General features: G+C 46.7%; 1 protein-coding gene across 5 annotated transcripts in view; it reads left to right on the plus strand.

The window, feature by feature from the left end:
* The window catches only part of LOC135384104 (uncharacterized), an 87,209-nt gene extending 82,070 nt beyond the window's left edge, over window positions 1-5,139 (plus strand). For all 5 annotated transcript variants that reach the window (XR_010420255.1, XR_010420256.1, XM_064613328.1 and 2 more), the window contains exons 2-4: window positions 19-149; window positions 2,294-2,401; window positions 2,511-5,139. Coding sequence is in view for 3 of the 5 variants with exons in the window: in XM_064613328.1 (XP_064469398.1) it covers window positions 19-149; window positions 2,294-2,401; window positions 2,511-2,577 (306 nt within the window). In the remaining 2 variants the exon portion in view is untranslated. The remainder of the gene's footprint in view (window positions 1-18; window positions 150-2,293; window positions 2,402-2,510) is intronic.
* The last annotated feature ends 15,386 nt before the right edge of the window (window positions 5,140-20,525 follow it).

Here is a 20,525-nt window from a genome sequence, read left to right on the forward strand (position 1 = left end):
CCCATTCTTCTTCCACAGATCTTGTCATCGCCGCAGAAACCGATAAAGGAAGAGGAACCGGCCGCTGAACACGAAGGAGGCGTGGTCCCATTGTGGTCATGCTCTCGGATAATCTGCACTTGCATTGGGGAAACACATTGTCCTCGCTGGTAAGTGGCCTGTTTGCATTGGCTTCTCTCCCTCTCAACAGCACCGGGCTCTCCCGCTTCCTGCACGACTTCATTCTTGCGTTTACGTATCGGACAGGGGGAGCAGCCGATTGATTACGGGATATGCGTGTCAGTTTACCTTGGATTTGGAAAGGTGTTGCTACACTCTAAGAAAAAAAAGGAGTACTTTTACTCCTTTTAGAGACTAAATGCATTGCCAAAAAAAAACGAAAAAAAGAACAGTCCCTTTCGGTAGTAAATGCACGGGAGTAAATGAATGTCACAGAGTGGAGACTGCATTTCACGCTATGTTCTAAGAGTCCCAGTTACATAATTCGTGTGCATGCATGAAAATACTTTGAATCAACCCGCCAACAGTGATACATCGAGTGATATAAAATGTCGCGACATGCATAGGGCACAATTTGTGAAGAAAGAAGCCCTAACTGCTTCTTACTCTCGTCGCAGGTGGAAAATATCTAAGTTGGCTGAGTTATACGCCTTGCGCCTTATCAAATTGAGCAAGAACACATACTTACGTAGACTGTTGCATTCGAAAGACCATTCGCGAAGATCAGTGGCAATTTGTCGTCCTTGGGGAGTAAATGTCGGGGTTAGGGGACTAAAATGGGGAGTAATTGGCTGTCTTGGGCACTGTTACTCCCCATTTTACTCCTTTTTTTTTCTTAGAGTGTAGCTGTATTGTGGGAGGATCATGATTAGAGGTGTGCGCATATGCGGTTATATCCGGAACCCCCGCGGATATCCGCGCGGTATGTTGGTTTGCAGCTGCAAATCGAACCTTTTTATATCCGCGTGGTAAGTCGCGTCACTATTCACATATAAGCATTGCTAAAGTCACACAGTCGCTGGCGTCGTTCTCTAGATGCAGACGCAATCGAGAGGACATATTTAACCCAAAATGGCACGTCGTAGTATGTCATTCGTTGCATTGCTGTGCAGTTAATTGATATTATTGGACAACACTGCAAGACATAACGTTCCTAGAAGGTTTGTACTCTCATATAAGTAAAAGCATTTGTCACGTAACATTTTCACCGTGTAGGTGTTTTCCTACGAATGTAATGATCGCGGATGTTCGGATGTACTCAATACCAATGCAGACGTGGGTGCAACTATTTAAAACAGCGCGGTTGCAGATGCGTTTGTGGGCCCTATAGACGCGCGAGAACCGTTCGGATGTCGATACTGTCAACGTTATGCGTGCTCACATTTAACTATGATAGCACTATCATTTAGTTGTGTTATCAGAAAAGACATGAGGGTGAGCGGTAACTGACAATTTAGCTGTTTAATTAGTTGTGTGGTTTCAAATTGTTCGGGAATCGCCGACGGAAACAGAGTGCTTGGGAGCCACGTGAAAATAAATGTCCAGTCTAAAGACGCGTACCTTTACACAGATGTGTAGTTCCATACTACGAAGAGCACATAACGATGTCGTGCGCCAGCATCATCGCCATTAACATGACAAACATAGGAAACCCCGTGTCATGGCTCCGAAGTGATCCGAATGTACACGAATTAGCATAGTTCATTGTGACGGCTCATAAGTAATAAAATTCGCTCGGCTATTATCTAGTACAGTAAAACTCCTTTACAACGAAACTCAGGGGACAGCAAAAAAAAATTGCAGTAAAGGTATTTTCGTTAAAAAGGGTGTCCATTATTGGACTTATAGGGCTCCAGCGGGACCGCAAAAAAAATTTGCTGTAGTGGTATTTTCGTTAAAAAGGTGTTCGCTATAAAGGAGTTTGACTGTATAAGCAAGCAATGTCTACCAGGGCCCGTGCCACTGTGAACCGGGGTACATTCGGGACGCTAGGGTTCATTCGGACACGTTGACAGTGCCCTGCAGTTCAGCGCATCATCTCCTACACCCACGCACCACTCGTATACTTGTTCTCATTTTCTCCACTTATGTATTAGTACCAAAACTCGTTTTGACCACTCGTGTGCTAGCTGTTCTGAGTCAATCAAGCCAACTCATAAATACCAGCGTTAGGAGGAAAATGCCCTACATTGGCTCACAAGAACTATCGTTAGACACGAGCATTGCTTCGACAATTTACTTATCTCTCTCTCTCTTGCAGCGCTAAATTTACTGTGTATACTTCTGTTGACAGCTTGCAAGAGCCGTCCTGCTTTTCTATATCAGCACAGCAAGAGGGCGCCGCGCGAGTGGTGGAATGGATACAGCAGCCGTTAGCCGAGCCGGAAGCCGGCAACGAGGGGTGAGCCAAAGGAAGTTGTCCCCCTCTCTTTTCCTTGTTACCCTCCCTCCCGTTTCTTGGTCGCTTCCGAATCCGCCAGCGGATAGACTGTGATAATTAACAATCGCAGGAAGCCGGATCGCACGTCCATGAACTCCGGCAACTGTATCCTTCTAGAGGCCGGAAACAACGACTGAGCCAACTTCCGTTTCCACGTTTCCTTATCATTCGACTGTCCAGACTGCTCGTTTTAAGACCTGGACGGAGAACTGATAAGGGCTTGTGGTGACATTACACAACGTTCACCAACCAAGATGTCCTACAAGTCTGCCGGCGGTTTCTGGGACACACAGACATCTGGCGATCGACATGGAATGTCAGACGTCAAGCTTCGCGCAGAAAAAAAGAATATAAGGAGACTTTGCTGCTGTTCTATGCCCACGAAAGATTTTCCGAAAGGAACCAAGCGCGAGTAATCGTCTGGCTTCGTCTGGACGCAGGGGTTTGCATAGAAAGGGGAGGAGAGATTGCGTGCATCGCTCCATGCCGTTCTGCGCGCTGTCAATACGAAGTGAAGAGAAATATTGCCGGCATCAGCTGGGCTTCAGAGACGCTTTGTTGGGCTGGACGCTAATCGTATGAAATGTTTCGCAATGAAACGACTTATGTGAAAATGCAATGCGGGATAGTTTTGTAACTGACATCGGTGACTGACTATGACGCATGACTATGACTATCACGTACTGGTCTCCATTATGACCTCAGACAAACAGAGGCGTGAATACCATCATCATGTTTACCAGCATTCTCAGCAGGTCGTAGGGAGGGTGCTCACTGGAAAACACTTGAAAAAATGGGTTAAGCTACATCTCATTCTTAAAATTCAATGTAAATGTCCCCTTCTCAAATTTAAAAATCACAGGCTTGCTGCACCATGCTCTATGCAACCATGCACAATGCCAACTCGGAGTTAATGTGTATTGTCTTCAAGCAGGAGACCGCCCATAACAATAATTTTTTTGGGGAAAATCTTCCCAGAAGATTGGCATCATGGTGGAAGACCAGCATATCAAGACCACTCAGACCAAATCGTGTGTTCAGGAAAAGATCTTGTATTGCCAACTGTAGGATGGGACAAGCGTAAGCTTGCCCACATCACGCTTAAAAAATAAAAGATCAGGAAAAGATCTTCCCGGAGCACCACCGCAAGCGAGAGAGAGTGTATCGAATGTAATACTATTCCATCTAACAGTTCGAAGAAGTGGTGTCTTAATCGCCTTACTTATAATTAGAAGTTCTATTTCGCGGGTGCTTTCTCTCAATAAGTTTATTTTATTTATGTAGTGTTGATGAGGGGGACAAGGAAAAAGAAAGGTTCCAAGCATTACAAATTATTTATAAGGAGGTTTTCACGAAACTGACCAAGATGCGTGTTTAGAAAAAAGAAGAAAAAAAATCAACAGGGAAGTGTTAAAATGCCACTACGGACAACGTATCTCATGTCTTCAGAATTTTGCGGAATTTATCCCATTGCAGTCCACGCGTATCACACTGTTCCTCTGTGTAACGCGGAAGTATCAAATTAATTTCTAGTTTAGGGAAACGTGACCTCATAGGAGGCGGAATCTGTCAGGTGTCTGGCAACAATGGTCCTCGCGGGTCGGTTGCCGTTTCCTCACCACAGTTGCTACCAGCCTTACAACGTTGGGTGGACAGCAGAGACGCTCGCGCTGTGCCTAGGAGTGGGACGCGAGAACTTCTAATGACGTCATGTACTATTGGAGAATCTGAAACTATTAAATTCTGCGTTTTCTTTCGAAAATTTGTGGAAGCGTGTAATGTTCACTGACAACATTTATATTTTGCGTTTTTGAACGACGTGATTCATAACACGAAATAAAATAACTATCACTTTTTTTTATTCCGTAGTGGCACTTTAAAAAACAACCCGTATCCATTTCTTGGAAAGCACAACACAGTACCAAAATTTACTATTCACAATTACTGCCACGTAGTACAGAGCCACCCCGAGGCAAAAAAAAGCGCTTTGAGCAAGAAGAGCAAAAAAACTATTTGCTGCATGTAGTGTGTGACATTATAATTGAAACGTCAGCATACCAGCACTGTCCTCACCAGCTCAGTGCTGGTATGGCGAGTTTTGAGTTAAACTCCGAAACTCCGAAACTGCACGTGCTTTTTCGAAATACAAATGCATTTCTGAATCTACAAATACTTCATCTATCAATCTACAAATACTGAATCTACAAATATACTTCAATACGACGCAATAATATATAGAGTAGAAACGGGACTGTTAGGACATGCCCTCTGATACAGTCACTGCAAAACCAAATGAAACAAGTGTAGTTGTACACTAACTATCATAAATAATCTATTACCGGAAGTCGAAGTGTACTATATGTGCGAGTTGCTTTAAAACGCGCTGCTGAGCTGACGCCCTTGGAATACACATGATGTTCCTTATCTTCTGACGAGGACATCTAGCAAAACTACGAGACCCACAACAAAGTGAACGGCCATTCGCAACAAACACGCGATGACGGAATAAAATTGGGTCTCTGAAAACAGCGGTAACAAAGCGATTGCACGCATGCTCTCAGGGGTCATAACGTTGTTAACGGCCGTGAAATGCTCTGCATGCTCGAGACGATATCGTCTCCAGGGAAGACGCCTTGCTGCCTCTTTCCTTTCTATGTGTGTATTTGCAAATAAAAGTCGCATATATGATATTTTCCTGATCCTGGTTGTCGTTTCTTTGTCAGTCACGCAGCCAAGCTTTCGAAATTCCTTTTAAAACGGTTTATCAAGTGTGTGCGACAACGTTGAATAGTCGCTTCTGTACTTCCAAGATCGTAGAAAGGTAAGGAAAAGGTACTAATTATGGCAGGACAGTTGTAAGACAGTCTTTGTATAAAGCGTTGATAACGTGGTCCTCGAAGGACTGTATCTGCCGCAACAAATCAAGCAATAAGATTCTGACATAGCAGTGTCAGCGCAGTGAGACATGAACAGAAAGTAAGAGAGATGAGACGACGCCAACATGTCGAGCCATGTCCAAAGGCTACCGACTACTCTACACTCTAAGAAAAAAAGGTAGACTTTTCTACACATCTCAGTAGAGCTGTATTGCAACCACATTGCTACTCAAACCAATTTTACCTTTTGGGTATAACGAATGAAGTAGAAACGAACTACGGAATAGAAACTGTCCTTCTACCAGCTTGTGTAGGGAGTTCTACCCCTTTTTTTTTTCTTTAAGAGCCAGCGTGAGAGAGAGGAGCAGGGGGAAAGGGACGCCGCCGCTTACACACGCGGAGGAGAAGGCGCGCGTGGATTGACCCGAAATGGTAGAAGTACTGTCGTTCTACCAGCTTGGGTAGAAAATTCTACGTCTTTTCCTTAGGGTGTAGCTTTGCATCTTGATAAGACTGTCATAGGTTCTCACCATACGCTGACAAACATACCATACGTTTACGTTGGATTTGCACAAAAATGCATCTATGTTGTTGTTGTTGTTGCACAAAAATATCCCAAGAATCATCATCAAAATTTATGTTTCCAATGGTCTGCTAAAAAGCTAGCCGGGTCGGCTAAAGAGTAACATAGGTTAGGTTAATTATGGTCGTGCACCTCTCAATGCTCCTTCCTCCAAAGAGGCTCGGCGGAGGGATTATGTTACTTCGTTATGTGTTACGTACCTGATAAGTAACTATATTACACTTTGCACCTAAGCTGGGAACTGAAATCTCATTAAGTGTTGTCAGATAACATTAGATGAGAAAAAAATCGTGTAGGAGCTATGTGTGGCTTAAGGAACACGTAAGGAACAATATTGTTCGATGTATTGATTCATTTCGATATATTGATCAGATAGACAATTTTCCTAGTGCTTAATAAGACAATAATTTTGGTTTGAGGTGTCTTTATATCGCGAGTTATCAAAAAAGCAGGAAACGCAGTCAGCGCTGTAGAAAAGTCTCAAACAAATCTAATCTCATCAAGCACTAGAAGTCATTGAAAAATACCAGGGAAGACAAATTTCACACAAATCGAATAACCCTCCTGCGCTATAAGATGTAAAAGATATGGGGAATTCCTTAGAGGCTGAAACATGTCGCGCCTATATGCTGTATTCTCCCACGCTATTGGTGGTCTGGCCGTTGTGAGATACTCCGTCGTCGACCGGCACGGGAAAAGGACAGGTTTTTTTTTTCTTTTACTAAGCCCTCTCTGTATGCAGAGTGGGTATAGGGCGACTCCAAGTCTTTCCCAAATCGACTCGGAAATTGGTTGTCGTGACGGGGATGGTCAATGGTGCAATCTCACTGGACAACGTATAAACAACATACGACAACCCTGGCTACAAGGGATAATTGCGTACCTGCTACAGGTCAGGACACCGAAAGCTCGAACAAGACTCAAAGTTAGTACACACAACATAAAAAAGCGACGGTCAAAAACGAAGAGAAAAAAATAATAATAATAGCGGAGAAGGTGAGCCTGCAAATGGGAGCTGCTCAAAGTGGAGGAGTCTGCCTCATAAAAAGGATCGTTAACTGCGCATCCCATCGCCCTACAGGCATTATTGGATCTTTACCACGCGTAGAGCGCCAAGTTCCCATGGGTGCCACTTCGTAGTTGACACCGCGTATATGAGGCCCGGATGCTGCACGACGCGAGGTGTTTACGTGCGAGTCGCTCTTAACATCGTATACTGCGACATTTTCATCAGTGGAGTTTTAGAGATGGCTTCTATCCTAAACACGCAATGTTTACCCTGTAGAGACAGTTATGTTATGGTTGGGGAATGTGGAGAAGAGATGAGAGCAGAAGTGATGTGGTTGTCACGGTGTGGGGCCACGAAGCAACGCAGAGTATGCGTGTCAAGGTAAGTAGGCTAAGTGTAATAAAAAGACATATGTAAAGTACTGCACGATTGATGCGTGTTTCAGTTCAGGAGTCACCGCTTTCACTTTGCACGCCCTAGAACTGTAGGCCTCGTTGTCCTGGAGCTGAGCGCAGAAAATTACGCGTACAGAAGCGCAACACTGAACTACAACTATCTCATCGGTGCACTACATACTAAACCATAGAAGTGAACTTAAGGTACACAAGAAAGATCACTTTGAAATGTACGCTCTTGGACGAACAAAACGAACGAACGTAAATTGCAGAAACTGAGTGGACAATTAAGACAAACACAACTTTGAAGACTCACCAAGCGCAGGCAATGGTCATCGTTTGCGCGTTGGTGAGGCTTGAAAGTTGTTCTCGTAATTGTTTTGCCTCTGCGACTTACGTTGCTATGAAAAATGACGTCTGCCTCGGTTTGTGCGTCTGCGTGTGAATGTGAGAGTACCGTGAAGAAAATGTAAGAGAGAATGTGGCAATAGTGAATGTGTGTCCGTGCCTTCCTGGACGAACCTTTGTAATGTTGACGTATTATTGACGTATTGTAGTAGCACACCTGACCTGCAAAAGAGAGTTGTGGGTTGATTCCCTCCACCTGCGACTTTTCGTCAAGTGCCTTCTTCGAAAATGAACAAAATTAGCGCCATCTGTTGGAACAGTTCAGAATTGTTTCGACAAATAAATATAACCTGAAAATTCCATCCTCGGTGCGATGATGGTACAGATAAACATGTTGCAGGGGTAAGTACGAGGATGTGCTGAAAAGTTCTCGGCTCGAAAAAGAGGAACGCGACCTAGAGTCAGAAATCTTTATTACAATTTGACATATACAACTCGAAGTTCAACGCACTTGTCACATCGTTCGCGAAGCTTTTTTAACCATTGAAAAAAAAAAGGAAAAAAGAGAGAGAGAGAGAGAGAAAGATCCCATGAAATATGCTTCGGCTGCTCCTATCGCCTCCGAGACATCCGAGAGTATCTTTCCTTTCAAACCTTTTATCAGGTTTGGAAACAAAAAATAGCTCGATGGGATAAGACCCGGCTAGTACGGCGGATGTTCACTGCATTCAAATCGCATGTCGTTCAGAACCTGCACTGTCTTGCTTAGCTGCTTTGTGAGCCGATGCGTTGACCTGCAAAAGGAGAATTCCTTTCCGTAGCCTCCTGTGCCGTTTCTATTGTGTTTTTTTTTTTTTTTCAAAGCCTTCTTTAACCGGCAGAGCAAGCTACAGAGTAGCATGCCGCGTTAACTGCTCCACCATTCTGGAGACTGCGTTCGTGTCGTCCCTCTTGAGAGTGTTGCCCAACCTCCGGCATATATTTCTTCATGAATCTCTTCCACCATCTGGCCTGCGTTTATCTATGTTTTACTGTGTTTATGATGCCTTATCATCAAAACACCTTCTACTTGCGCTGTTGAAGCCGATATTTCACATCTTCTCTTCGACTTCGACACCCCTCGAGCCACGATCAGACGACGCCTGTTCGAGCTGAGACTTTTTTCTCCCCACTCTGCTCGGCCCAGTACGGCATCCCACACAGCGGTCTGTCACCAAGGCAGTTTTGACGTTCCTCAGCGAGACAGATCTCATGCACAGCCTGTGAACTCAAGTCTTGTCATCTCATATTTGTCACTGCCCCACCCTCACCTCTCACCTTCATACACATTACCCTAATCTATTATTTTTTTAAAATCTTATTTGTCTTTAGTCTATCATATTATTAAATCTTCTTTCACCTTTTGTTCGTTTATCCTTTATTTCCTTATTCTTTTCTTTTTAGTTTTTTTGCCCATATACCGTTTGGCTGACCTTTCCTCCCTTTTTTTCCTTTTTTCTTTGTTCTAATAAATATATTCCCCCTTCTCCCTGTCTCCCTTCATATTCGCGTCCTTTGACGTTCGCCGGGGACGGAGACGAACCAGTAAGTGCCTGTTCTTCCTTTTTAGGGCGAGGGCAGTGCTACTTTTGAAGAATGATGTGGGCAAGCATTGCGCTTGTCCCATCCTACAGTTGGCAATACAGACACCTTCCTTATCCCAGTAAAACCTGGCCATGGCTTTCTCGCTGATCGTTGAACCATTTCTTTGGCCTCTTGGAGAACCCGGGTGTCGCCATTCCATGTACTGTTTTCTCTTAGGATCACAGTGATGCTACCATGCTTCGTCAAGTCTAACAGGTCGCCCGAGGAAAGTATCATCACAACGCTCGAAATGCTGCAAAATCAACTTGGAAGCATCTATTCGGCGTTGTTTTTCATCAGCATTCAAACATTTCGGCACCCACTTGGCTGAGAGCTTCCGCAATCCTAAGTCTTCACGAATTACAAACCCAATGCTTTCTCTGGACATGTCTAAGGTCTCGGACTTGTTTTAGCCGAGATTCGCTGATCTGCAAAATGGGGTCATGGACACAATCAACGCTCTCCTTCTCTCTCCCTCCCCTCTTACTATTTTTTTCTCTCTACTTTTCTAGTGTCTTGTTTGTTTTAACATCTGACCCTCTCTAACCTTTCTCTTTTGCTACCCCTTCTACCCTTTCCCCTGTCACGAAGGAGTGAAACTTGCCGCCTTGCCTGAGCAGGTAGACCTCACTCCTCTTCCTTTGAACATCGTACAACCACGGACACAATCAACGTTATGGGGTGTTGACAACGTTGAAGGTCCCCCTCCGGCGTCTTCGGTGTCAAAATCCCCACGCTGAAAGTTGGCACACCACATCTCCGCTGGTTGAATATGATGGGCACTGGTCACCTAATGTTTGCATCATGCACTCATAGATTTCCACCACGAGCGTGCGCTGATAGAAGTTTCTAGGCAACGTACTGACAAGCGGTCGTTCAACCTCGCGAAGATCCTCGGACCGTGGTCGAACGCTGCCCACTTGCTGCAAGGCCTTCGCCTTCTTGCGGAGTACTTGCGCTCCACCGGTCTGGTGACGGATCTCTGAAAGTGCTCCCCCCATCATCATCCCCTCATCCGTTCCGAATGCGCAATAGGGCAGTGTTCCGCCTCAGCGGTGGTGAATCGCCCACCTCATCATCATCCAATGTATGTGTGTGTGTGTGTGTCATAGATTTCCCTTTACGATTTATTCTGCATGAACAGGAACTTCATGACAGCCCGGAGTTCAACCTTTAAAAAATTTGAGTATGCCACGATATCCTAGCGTTGCAGAATCCACAATCCACAATACTAAAATTCCAAATTGTCATGTAAGAGCTTATATATCTGCGAGTTCTGAGAATGACGGGCAACGTGCCCATTTCGGGTGTTGGCGTCCAGCTCGTTGGTGGTAGTTAAGGTCGTGCTGAACACTAGGAGGTGGTAGGTTCGAATCCTACCGCCGACTGTTGCTGTCTGAGGTTTTCCCAGGGGTTTCCAAAGACTATCTAGACGAATGTTGGCACAGTTCCCCTGCTGTCTGCCCAGGACGCACACTAACCCCCGTGTCCCCCACTCCTTCCTGCTGTCCTCTCTCCATCTGTCCACGTCTGCACGCCGCTCATAGCCACAGTTGCTTCGCGGCGCTAACACGGAACAAAAAAAAAGCTGCGCGTGTTTATTGAAAAAAAGAAAAGGGGCAATGGTTAAGTCAGGCGTCATCGTCATCGTCATCGAGTGAAGAAGACGTGTTTTGTTCACTGCTCTGATTTAGGCTTATCTCGCCCATTCTTAAGGATTCGTAAGAGCCCTGTGAGCTCTGAACCTGGGTTCTGACTCCCGTCGGGACCCTGGAGGTAGAGTTCTCAGAATGGCATCGTCGAACTTCTGTCCGACAAAAGCCCTGGCGTTTAACGTGGGGGCTCCCGTCGAAGCATCTCTGGTTGACGTCGCCGACGGTGCGGCGGAAGTAGTCGGCCTGGACCAGGTATACATGGTCCAGCATCAAGGCGGTGCCTTGTTTCAAGTTACCGTCTTCTCGTCAGCTGCCCTGAGCAAGCTTTTCGCTCGGGGTGGCATAGTCATCTGCGGCAAGGAGTCAGCTCTAGAGTCGCTTGGTCCACGTCTTGTCCGGGTAACCTGCATGCACCTGCCTGGATTTGTCCCCGATGAGTACTTGTTACGAGCACTAGCCCCACATGGGGAGATCGTCAAATTGGAGAGGTCATTCACAGTCGACAGGCCTTCAGTAAGGAACGGGCACCGTGTTGTACAAATACAAATGAGACACGACAATCCTGTTCCCAACTTTATTAGAGTTATGGGATACCGTGTGACATGTGACTACCATGGTGTCCAACGAGTCTGTAGCAGGTGCAAGCAAGCTGGACATTTCCGGTCAGACTGCAAAGAACCTTTCTGTGGGAGATGCTCCAACTTTGGCCATGAAGTCTCGGAGTGTGAAAGTCGCTGCCGGAAATGCAAGAAGGATCATGCCACGGCGGACTGCACCAGGCGTAAAACTTTTGCTGAAGCTGTGTCCGCAAAGCAGTCCAACAACGATGACAGTGAGGTTCTGCAGCAGCAAACACCTGGTCAAGAGCTTCAGGAAGGAAACATAGTGGCGTCGGTTACGGCTGGTGCTCCTGAACTTTCGAGCGATAACTTTGTGGATGACGACCGGAAATCAGGGAACTGTGGGGAGGAAACCGACAGCACAACTATTTACGGCGAAGCCATAGACGGCCATGGTGAGTCTTCGTCAATGTTGGATGAGGACAATGAGGTTGAAATCAGCCCTAGCAACTTTGAAGCAGAGGAGAAGGTTGAGGATCCGGTACAGCTTGACGGAAACGACATAGGACATCCCTTGGAGTTGCCGCACCCTCAAGTTTCAACCACCAGTGGTCATCCAGTAGCCCAACGACTAGAGCGGCCTGCGTCATTAGCTGTCAAAAGGTTAAGCGTAGCACGAGGTGTTGCTAACGACCGGAAAAGTGGTACTCTAGACAACGCTAATCCTGAACAGAATGGCGTAACTAAACTTACACTGCAACAGCAAAGTGATCGCGATTCATCGTCGTCAGCCTCAGGTCCAGTAAGCAGCAAGAGAATGAAAGTAGGCAGCTCTTCAGAAACTAGTGATGATTCTACAGACTAAAAGCGTCATGTTTCTTTTCCTTTTTATGTCAGTAAGAATACTAACATTAAATGCACAAGGGTTCAAAAGCGACACCAAACAGCACACCGTCCTACAACTAGCCCGTGCTCAAGGATGCGACATTGTGCTTGTTCAAGAAACGAACTTCACGAAATGAAGTGACGTTGTAGAATTCGAGAATCAGCATAATGTGAAAGTTTTCTTCTCTCTTGCGACTCGAAGATCACAAGGGGTTGCACTCGTTGTTCTTCGACATCAATTGGTGTCCAGATGCACTTTCACAAGTGACACGGAAGGCCGCGTTATTTCCGTTGAGTTTATAATTGGTTCAGATAAAGTGCGCATAATCAATGTGTACGCTCCAGCTCGTCAAGGACATGCCAACAGTTTCTTCAAAGAACTCGATGTGTTTCTGCTCGACCCCCACCCCGTGATTTTGGGCGGCGACTTCAACTGTGTCCTGGACGCAAACAAAGACACACGAGGCCAAGGGGCATTACGGCCAGCTTGGCACGCGCGTGAACTCCGCCAGCTAGTTGCGCAATTCAAATTGAAGGACTGCTGGGATTTGGTGCACCCGAATACGTTCTGTCACACATGGTCCCGCGGGACATCACTCTCACGACTGGATCGTTTTTACGTCTCCGACTGCTTATCACAGAATGTTTCAGGCTGTGAAGTCTTGATGTTTCCAGCTGCCGCAGGCCACGTCTCAGATCATTTCCCTGTGCTAGTTGAACTTACAGGATTTCAAATTCAGCCTTTTCAAGAACACTTCTGGCGTTTTGATACTTCGGTATTACGGGAGCCGGATGCCGTACAATCCCTAACAGGTGTTATAACCACCACGTTAGCGGCAAGTGAAAACTTATCCAGATGTTGGGACGACTGTAAGGACCAATGGCGACAAGCGTGCGTACAAGCCGGCAAAGAAAAGAAAGCAAAGTACATTGCCAAACTCAAAACCATAAGAACATATATTAAGATAATAAAAAGAGGTGGCGCAGCTACTCTGCTGGCACAAGACAATCTGCACCAACTGCTAATGGAGCAGAGACGCATCTTGCAATGGCTTACCAAGGCATCTTGTATCCTGCGAAGTCGTAATTGCCCGATCCAAAACAAAGACATGCTGCGCTATATTCACAATGCTGAAATTGGTCACAATGTACGGCGCCGAATTGAGTGCGTTCGCCGTGATGATGACTCCCTTACATATGACCAGGAAGAAATACTAGCTCGGTTCACTGGTTTTTTTGAAGATCTGTTCAAGACTGAACGGCAAGGAGAATGGCCCCCGCCTAGTGCAGAGGGTTTTTGTTCAAATCTTTCTCAAGTGCCGGCAGAGTACCATACCCCGCTTACCGTACCAGCCACGGCCTATGAAGTATACGAAATCATCCAAGCCATGAAGACAGGATCGGCTCCAGGACCAGATGGGTTTCCCATAGAGTTCTATAAGTCTTTCTGGCCGGTTATAGGAAAGGGTCTGGTAACCCTGTTGAATGGAATTCTAACATCTGGTGTCATGCCAGATTCCTTCAAACGTGGTCGGGTGATTTTGTTACCAAAGGAAGGAAACAGTGATGCATCAGACCCTGGCGCGTGGAGGCCAATAACGCTCCTGAACGTCGACAGCAAAATTCTGAGCACAGTGCTTGCCAGGAGGTTGGCGTCAGTTCTTCCGTTTATCATAAGCCCTTACCAGACATGTGGAGTGCAAGGTAGAAACATCTTCGAGAGCCTTACACTTATGAGAGACATGTTAGCCTATATGAACTCGAGTGGTCAAGCAGGTGTTTTGCTGTCCCTGGACCAAAACAAGGCTTTTGACAGAGTGGAGCATGACTACCTCCTGTGGGTGCTGCAGTGTTTTGGTTTTCCTCCCAAGTTCACTGAGTGGGTGAAAAACCTATACACCGATATATCTTCAGAAATCGTCGTCAATGCAGAAGTATCGGCCCCTTTTAGAGTCACAAGAGGGGTCAGACAAGGATGCCCGCTGTCCCCCATGCTTTTTATAATCAGTCTCGAGCCATTTGTTCGTAATGTTGCGCTATCTGCACGGGTTTCCTCTCCCTGGGACTGGAGAAGTTAAAATATCAGCCTATGCGGATGACATCGTTTTATTTTTAAGGGACAGCGACAGTGTAACACACACGTTCGAGATTTTTCGGCAGTATGGAAAACTCTCGGGAGCCCAACTGAATTTACGAAAGTCAAAGGCGCTTACGGTGGCGGGTTTCAGAGAGCCACTTCCTCCAGACATATCATACACCCCAGAAATAAACATCCTTGGCGTGCTTTTCACACAAGCCGGAGCCAGCGAGCGAAACTGGATCGTGGTCTTGGAGAAACTTGCTGGACAAATTGAAGTGGCCCAGCAGTTCAACTTCTCTTTCCAAGAACGGGTGTTCTTAATCAAGTCTGTGTTCTGTAGCAAGTTGTGGTATGCTGCCCGCATCATGTATCCCCCAGCCAGAATCACAGCTAAAATCAACTCTCTTGTATTTCGTTTCTTCTGGAACGGAAGGAAACACTGGTTACCACGGGACATCTTGCGATGGCCTAAGCCAGAAGGTGGCTGGAGCTTTCCGTGTATCGAGATGTATTCCTCTATCTTTGCCATGAAAGGAGTACTGCACATTCTGGAACGAGTTGACTCCCCTGCTCGGCCGCTGGTACTGTTCTGGCTAGGACCATCAAGGAGAGTACTAGTGCCGCGTGGACTCGGAAACAGATGTCCGGCGGTTGAAGAACCACCATTGATTTACAAAAAGGTAGTCCAGATATTCAATCGTTTACAGGAAGCTGTGCCTGATCCGGACCCTCGACTCGCCTCAGTTTCTCGCTTATGCGAAGAACTCTTCCACAAAAAGAGCATCGAAGAAGGTGACGCGCACTTGGGCAGGTTCAAGAAGGGAAGGCAGCCCACTGGTCTGAACAGTGAAGTGAGCGATTTTTTCTGGAAAGCAAGTTGGCACATATTGCCAACGAAAGACAAACTGGCCAGATGGGGTCTTCTCAGCAGTCCCTCATGTTCCAACAGCGGCGCCGAGGAGAATAGTGACCATGTGCTACGAGAGTGTGTCATAGCAAAGACTCTGTGGACACTCGTGTGTCGCCGCTTTTCCATTCGGTATCGGCCTATGCAACAGACGAGGACAAGTTTCGAACAGCTAATCATGATAATGACAGCTTTTACGCTTTGGAAATTTCGCTGCACAGCCGTAGCTCAGAATAGAAGAAACCGCCTGATGCACCCTAGACTCTCCATGGTGACTCAACTGGTGACAGACTACTTAGAACACAGACTGTTTTTGTTGGGTGAGCAGGAGTTTTTGCGACAGTGGTCCTGCCGCCACGTTGCTCTTCACAACGGACGTGTACGACTAACGGGGCTCATCTATACATAGTGTACTTCTCTTAGTTAGGCAACCATAGGTTAATGCACTTATAGTACGTACCTTGCATTTTTTGTATACTGGAACTGGAGAAGGTAAATGACATCGTTTTGTTTCTGGGGGATGGCGGCCGTGTGGCACACTGGTCTGAGATTTTTCTGCAGTCAGGCTTTGTGATATTTTGAACATTTCGTAGACGGGTGAAATAAATATTCTATTCACAAGTCAGGCGTAGACCGACTTGCTATATCCCTATTCAAAAAAGGAAAACAAACAAAAACACTACGCAAAGGGGTGCCTTAGAGGCTGGTCGAGAGGCCGGAGGCATGAAGAAAGCTCAAGAGGGTAGTCGTAAACGCCCCCTGGTTGTATAGGGACTGGGTCGAGCAGAGTGGCCAAAGAGACGTTGGGGTAACGAAATTGTCGCAAGTGCGTTGGAGGACGAGTCTTTGAGAGAGATACCGGTTGCAGGATAATAGGTAGTACTCAACGTCGGCTTCCACGCAGCAAGTTGTGCGATTTGGGGAGTTCGTCTGGCGCATTTTATACAGGAGTGAGGGTGTGCGTGCAACATTCGTTTGAAGACGGTGGAGGAGTGACTATTCAGCACTATTGCAACGACAGGCACTAGCAAAGTCCTGCAGGGAGTCAACGAGACGTAAGAAATGGCCATATGAGGTAGAGTCCGCTCGGAACTGCCGGGTACGGACACAGCGCCAACTGCGAATGTGCAGGGAGCAGGCAGAGGCCGTTAGGGGTATATAGAGGGGTAGCAGGCAGAGCTCTGGTAGCTGTTGCGAGTCCCGCCATTGTGTCTGCGCGGGTGTTCAAAAGAAGGCCTACGTGTCCCGGGATCCACTAAAGCGTCACAAAATCGCCAGTGGCCGCGAGTTGGGCGAGAACTTGAAGTATGAGCGCGTGGAGGGAGTTTATTGTGCTGGTGTGAAAAGATGGCGGCAGATCCAGTGAAGCATTGCTGTCAGTCAGAAAAAAATCAATGTGCAGCCGGCAGGCCGAGCAAGTGATGTAGAGCCGACAGAATGGTGAGGAGTTCTGCTTCCATAGAGGACATTGGGCATTTTTGGCAACACCCCCCCACCACGAAATTTCTGAGATTGTCCAATTATCTCGGCTAGCAATGCTTATTCCCCTACACATGTATCCATAAACCTATACCCCCCGCCCATTGGGAGCTCGGTACGCCCCCCCCCCGCCCCCTTCCCGGAGGTAATTTTCTGGGGAATTTGCTCGGTGAGACCTAGGTCAGTCTAACTTATAACATAGAATAGACGCAGGCAAGCTGCATGGTGGACGAAATCTATGATGAAACAAAATTTGAGCATGGGCTACACGAATTAGGCGGGAATACACATCGAAGCTTCGTTGTGTATTGCCGTTTAATTCGTGAAGCTCATGCTCAGACTTGTTTCGTCAAGGTTAGTCTCAGTTTGGTGACGACGTTTCCCCTCCCGTTCTAGTGGCGGTGCAGGCATCAAGCGGTGTCGATTTGGGTATTTCGAACGTCTGGATTTCAAACCTGTGGATTCTTAAATTCTTAAAAATAAGATTTCGGGTCCCCGAAAATTTTACGCTTGTAGCACACATGGTCCAGTCGATAGCCTGAGGAGGGCCTTTACCCTTTTATCTTTACTTTTTTTCTGCCAATAAATTCCCCTGAATATTGATTGATTGATTGGTAAAAGAAAAGAACGGAGATGTTAGTCCCAAACTACTCGGGACTGGCTATTCCAGAACGAGTTATAGCCTGAGGAAAAGTAAACGCTCTGCGGTACTAGCGTTACACATCCGTCGTCGTGTATCCCAACTTGGCTACAGCACTCTCTGATTGACTACACTACTGGGTCCCGTTCCTCAGCCGTTCCTGGGTCCTGGGTCCCTGTGAGGCCCACATCGGCGAGCCCTTTCACAGCCACCACCACCACAACCACCACCACCACCGTCTACACAGTGGGCGGTCACCACTGCCCTCCTCCGCTTTCCCCAAACTACGGACATTAAGAAGCCCCCCCCCCCAAAAAAAAAACTGTGATCGTGTGAGTGGTTTATCTGTCTTTTCTCTTTTTTTTTCTTCTACTTTTCCTTCTTTCCGTTTTTCTTCTTTTTCTTTTTTGTATGTAATAGAAAGCCGACCTCTGTCTAGCTGATCTTTCCTCTTTTTGTTAAATAAACCTTCATATCCCCCCCTACGATTTCTTGTCTTCTTCATCTCACTCTTTGTGTCTGTGTGGTAACGAAATCTCGTTCGTATATGGAATTGGGTCGGGCGAAGAACTCTTCAGCACGCCCTCGCACGGTCAGACTGTAGTGGGCTTTTGGGCGAGCGGCCATAGAGGACACAGCTCTCTCGCTTTGGTGGCAGTTCAATGGTCACGCTGACGACTAGGAGGTTGTGGGCTCGAGTCCCGCCACCGGCTGTGCTAGTTGAGGTGTTTCGGCAGACTTCCCAGACGGAGGTCGGCACAGTTCCTTCTGAAGTCGGTCCAGCACACGTACTAACCGCACTGTCTCCCACCCGCTCCTTCTGACTGCCCTCTCTCCATCTGTTCACATCTGTGCTCATAGCCTCAGTTGCTTCGCGGCGCTAATACGAAATATATATATATGAAAAAAAGGCGCGTTTGGCTGTCGAGTGTTAAGCGTGACTTAGATGTGGAAGTGAATCGCTGTACCATTAGGGACAGTGAGTGCCCTACCTTTTGAGGTTCTTTCACTGTCCAAACGGGCATTATACGGAAATAAAGTCGAAATAAACGCAACTAATGATAAAGCATTGAAAAGAGCACTGTCTACCATCACGACATAGTCACAAAATCGCGGGTTAGCGATACGTACCAGCTTTAGCGGATAAGATAACCTGATGACTTTTACGGGGACACGAGCGTCCTTATCTGGCTAGAATAAGTTGCAATCGCAAGCGCCGCGATGTGACACTTCCCATCATTAGTCGCTCGGAGTCCGTGTGCGTCGGTGATGTGACTCGAGCCATTGGCAAAGTGTGCAGTTCTCAATGTGTGTTTACAGAGGCGTATTTACGGTGCAGCATGTGGATTGTGCTTTGTTACATTGGTGCTGTTGTTTGGAGCATGCCAGATATGTGGAGCAATCGTCACGGATATTCGGGTAAGGAATGCGAAAGGCAATTTTTCACGTGGACACGTGTAGTTGGACCGTCGCGAAGCACGTTTTGCTTTTAGTTACACACTCTAAATACTTGTCGGCTCATGTCATCTGGCAAACATGTTCTCGTTGCTCTCGTGTAGTCCAAGTACCGGAGATGTGTTGCGTGGAATGTGCCGTATGTATAATCAGTCTGGGAAATCCTAAGCGTTCGTTGAATGCGTGGGGCGACAAAGCGAGAATATGTAAATTTTGCGAGAGACGCGCGTTAGTCGCTCCTGTAACGAATGCTGTGTTATCTCTTTTTCATTAGCATGTGACATGCAAAAAGAAATTTCGTCAGGGATGAACTGCGGGACACTTGAACGGGTGTGAGTCCCCTATGTGGCATTGGTCGATGTGTCAACAAGCGCTGAAAAAATAGACCACAGTGATACGCACTGGTGTTGTTTAGCAACTATGATCATTACACCCGGAGGTTGAAGGCTTGTAGGCAATCGAAAGTCTCATCGCTTTTGTGCAAGGAAGTATGAAATCAGGAAATAAAAGGGGGGAATATGCGTATGACACAATACGTTTTTCGTTTTCTCATCTAATCTAATCAAGGCGCGAAATCTAAGCCCATGCACGAAGCACGTCTCCACCACGTGGCAGTGTCATCTACAACATTTTGCTTCAGGTCTAGGCGTTGTATAAGCTGAAAATCAGCAGTAGTAATTTCGGAAAAAAGAAACGAGCCTTTTCTTCAGCGGATCGGTGTGCGTGTTGACTTCTGAAATCGTGTGTGTCGTGCTTGCGGACAACGTCATCAAGTGCAAGACATTCATCGACGAAAAATCGTAATACAGGAAATTGATGCTGACGTGTCAGCTTGTGGTTCTGTCTGTGAGCATCACTGGCGCGATTTAAGGTGACCTTTTAGCGTTGCTGCGATAAACCCTTGCTGCAGCGAACATCTGGATAACCATTGTGGTATTCGCATGATAAAGCCGTAAGCATCTTGATTACAAGTCTCACCTTCTTTTCATGCTTCTTGTCACCAAGTTGAAATCTTACGACGACGTACAGGTTGGGACAAAAGTTTACGGAACAAGCGAGCGGCGTACTTTTTCTTCGGTGCGACACCCTAGCGGCTGCAGGAAGCGGGTGAGTTCACTGTTTCGGAGGGATGGAAGGGTACGCTGTTAGCGACACACAGCGGTAGCTTCCACTTCCCAAACACAACCAGGCGATACCGGAACTACCGCTGTGTCTCTGGCATCGCACGCTTGCACCCCTCCGAAGCAATGAACTCACCCGCTTCCGCCACCCGCTAGGGTGTCGTACCGACGAAAAAATACGCCGCTCGCGTGTTCCGTAAACTTTTGTCCCAACCTGTACGTCTGCACATTTTTTAGTAATCAGTGAATCAGATACAGCCGCTTAACCACAACGCCACGTATTTAGCGAAGCACCCAGAGAGTTAGATATGGGGCGACGCATGCTCTTGTGATGTAGCAGAAACATGTAGCCCTAGAATGATATGCTGGGAATGGCCTTTTTGAGCGCCGGGAAGGTTCTGTATAGCACTTAGAGGCCAAATGGCATGCTGCGACGTGGACGCGACACGATAAAGTGCTGGCACAGTTT

Source organism: Ornithodoros turicata, chromosome 2, assembly GCF_037126465.1.
Source record: "Ornithodoros turicata isolate Travis chromosome 2, ASM3712646v1, whole genome shotgun sequence".
In the NCBI taxonomy this organism is placed as follows: Eukaryota; Metazoa; Arthropoda; class Arachnida; order Ixodida; family Argasidae; genus Ornithodoros; species Ornithodoros turicata.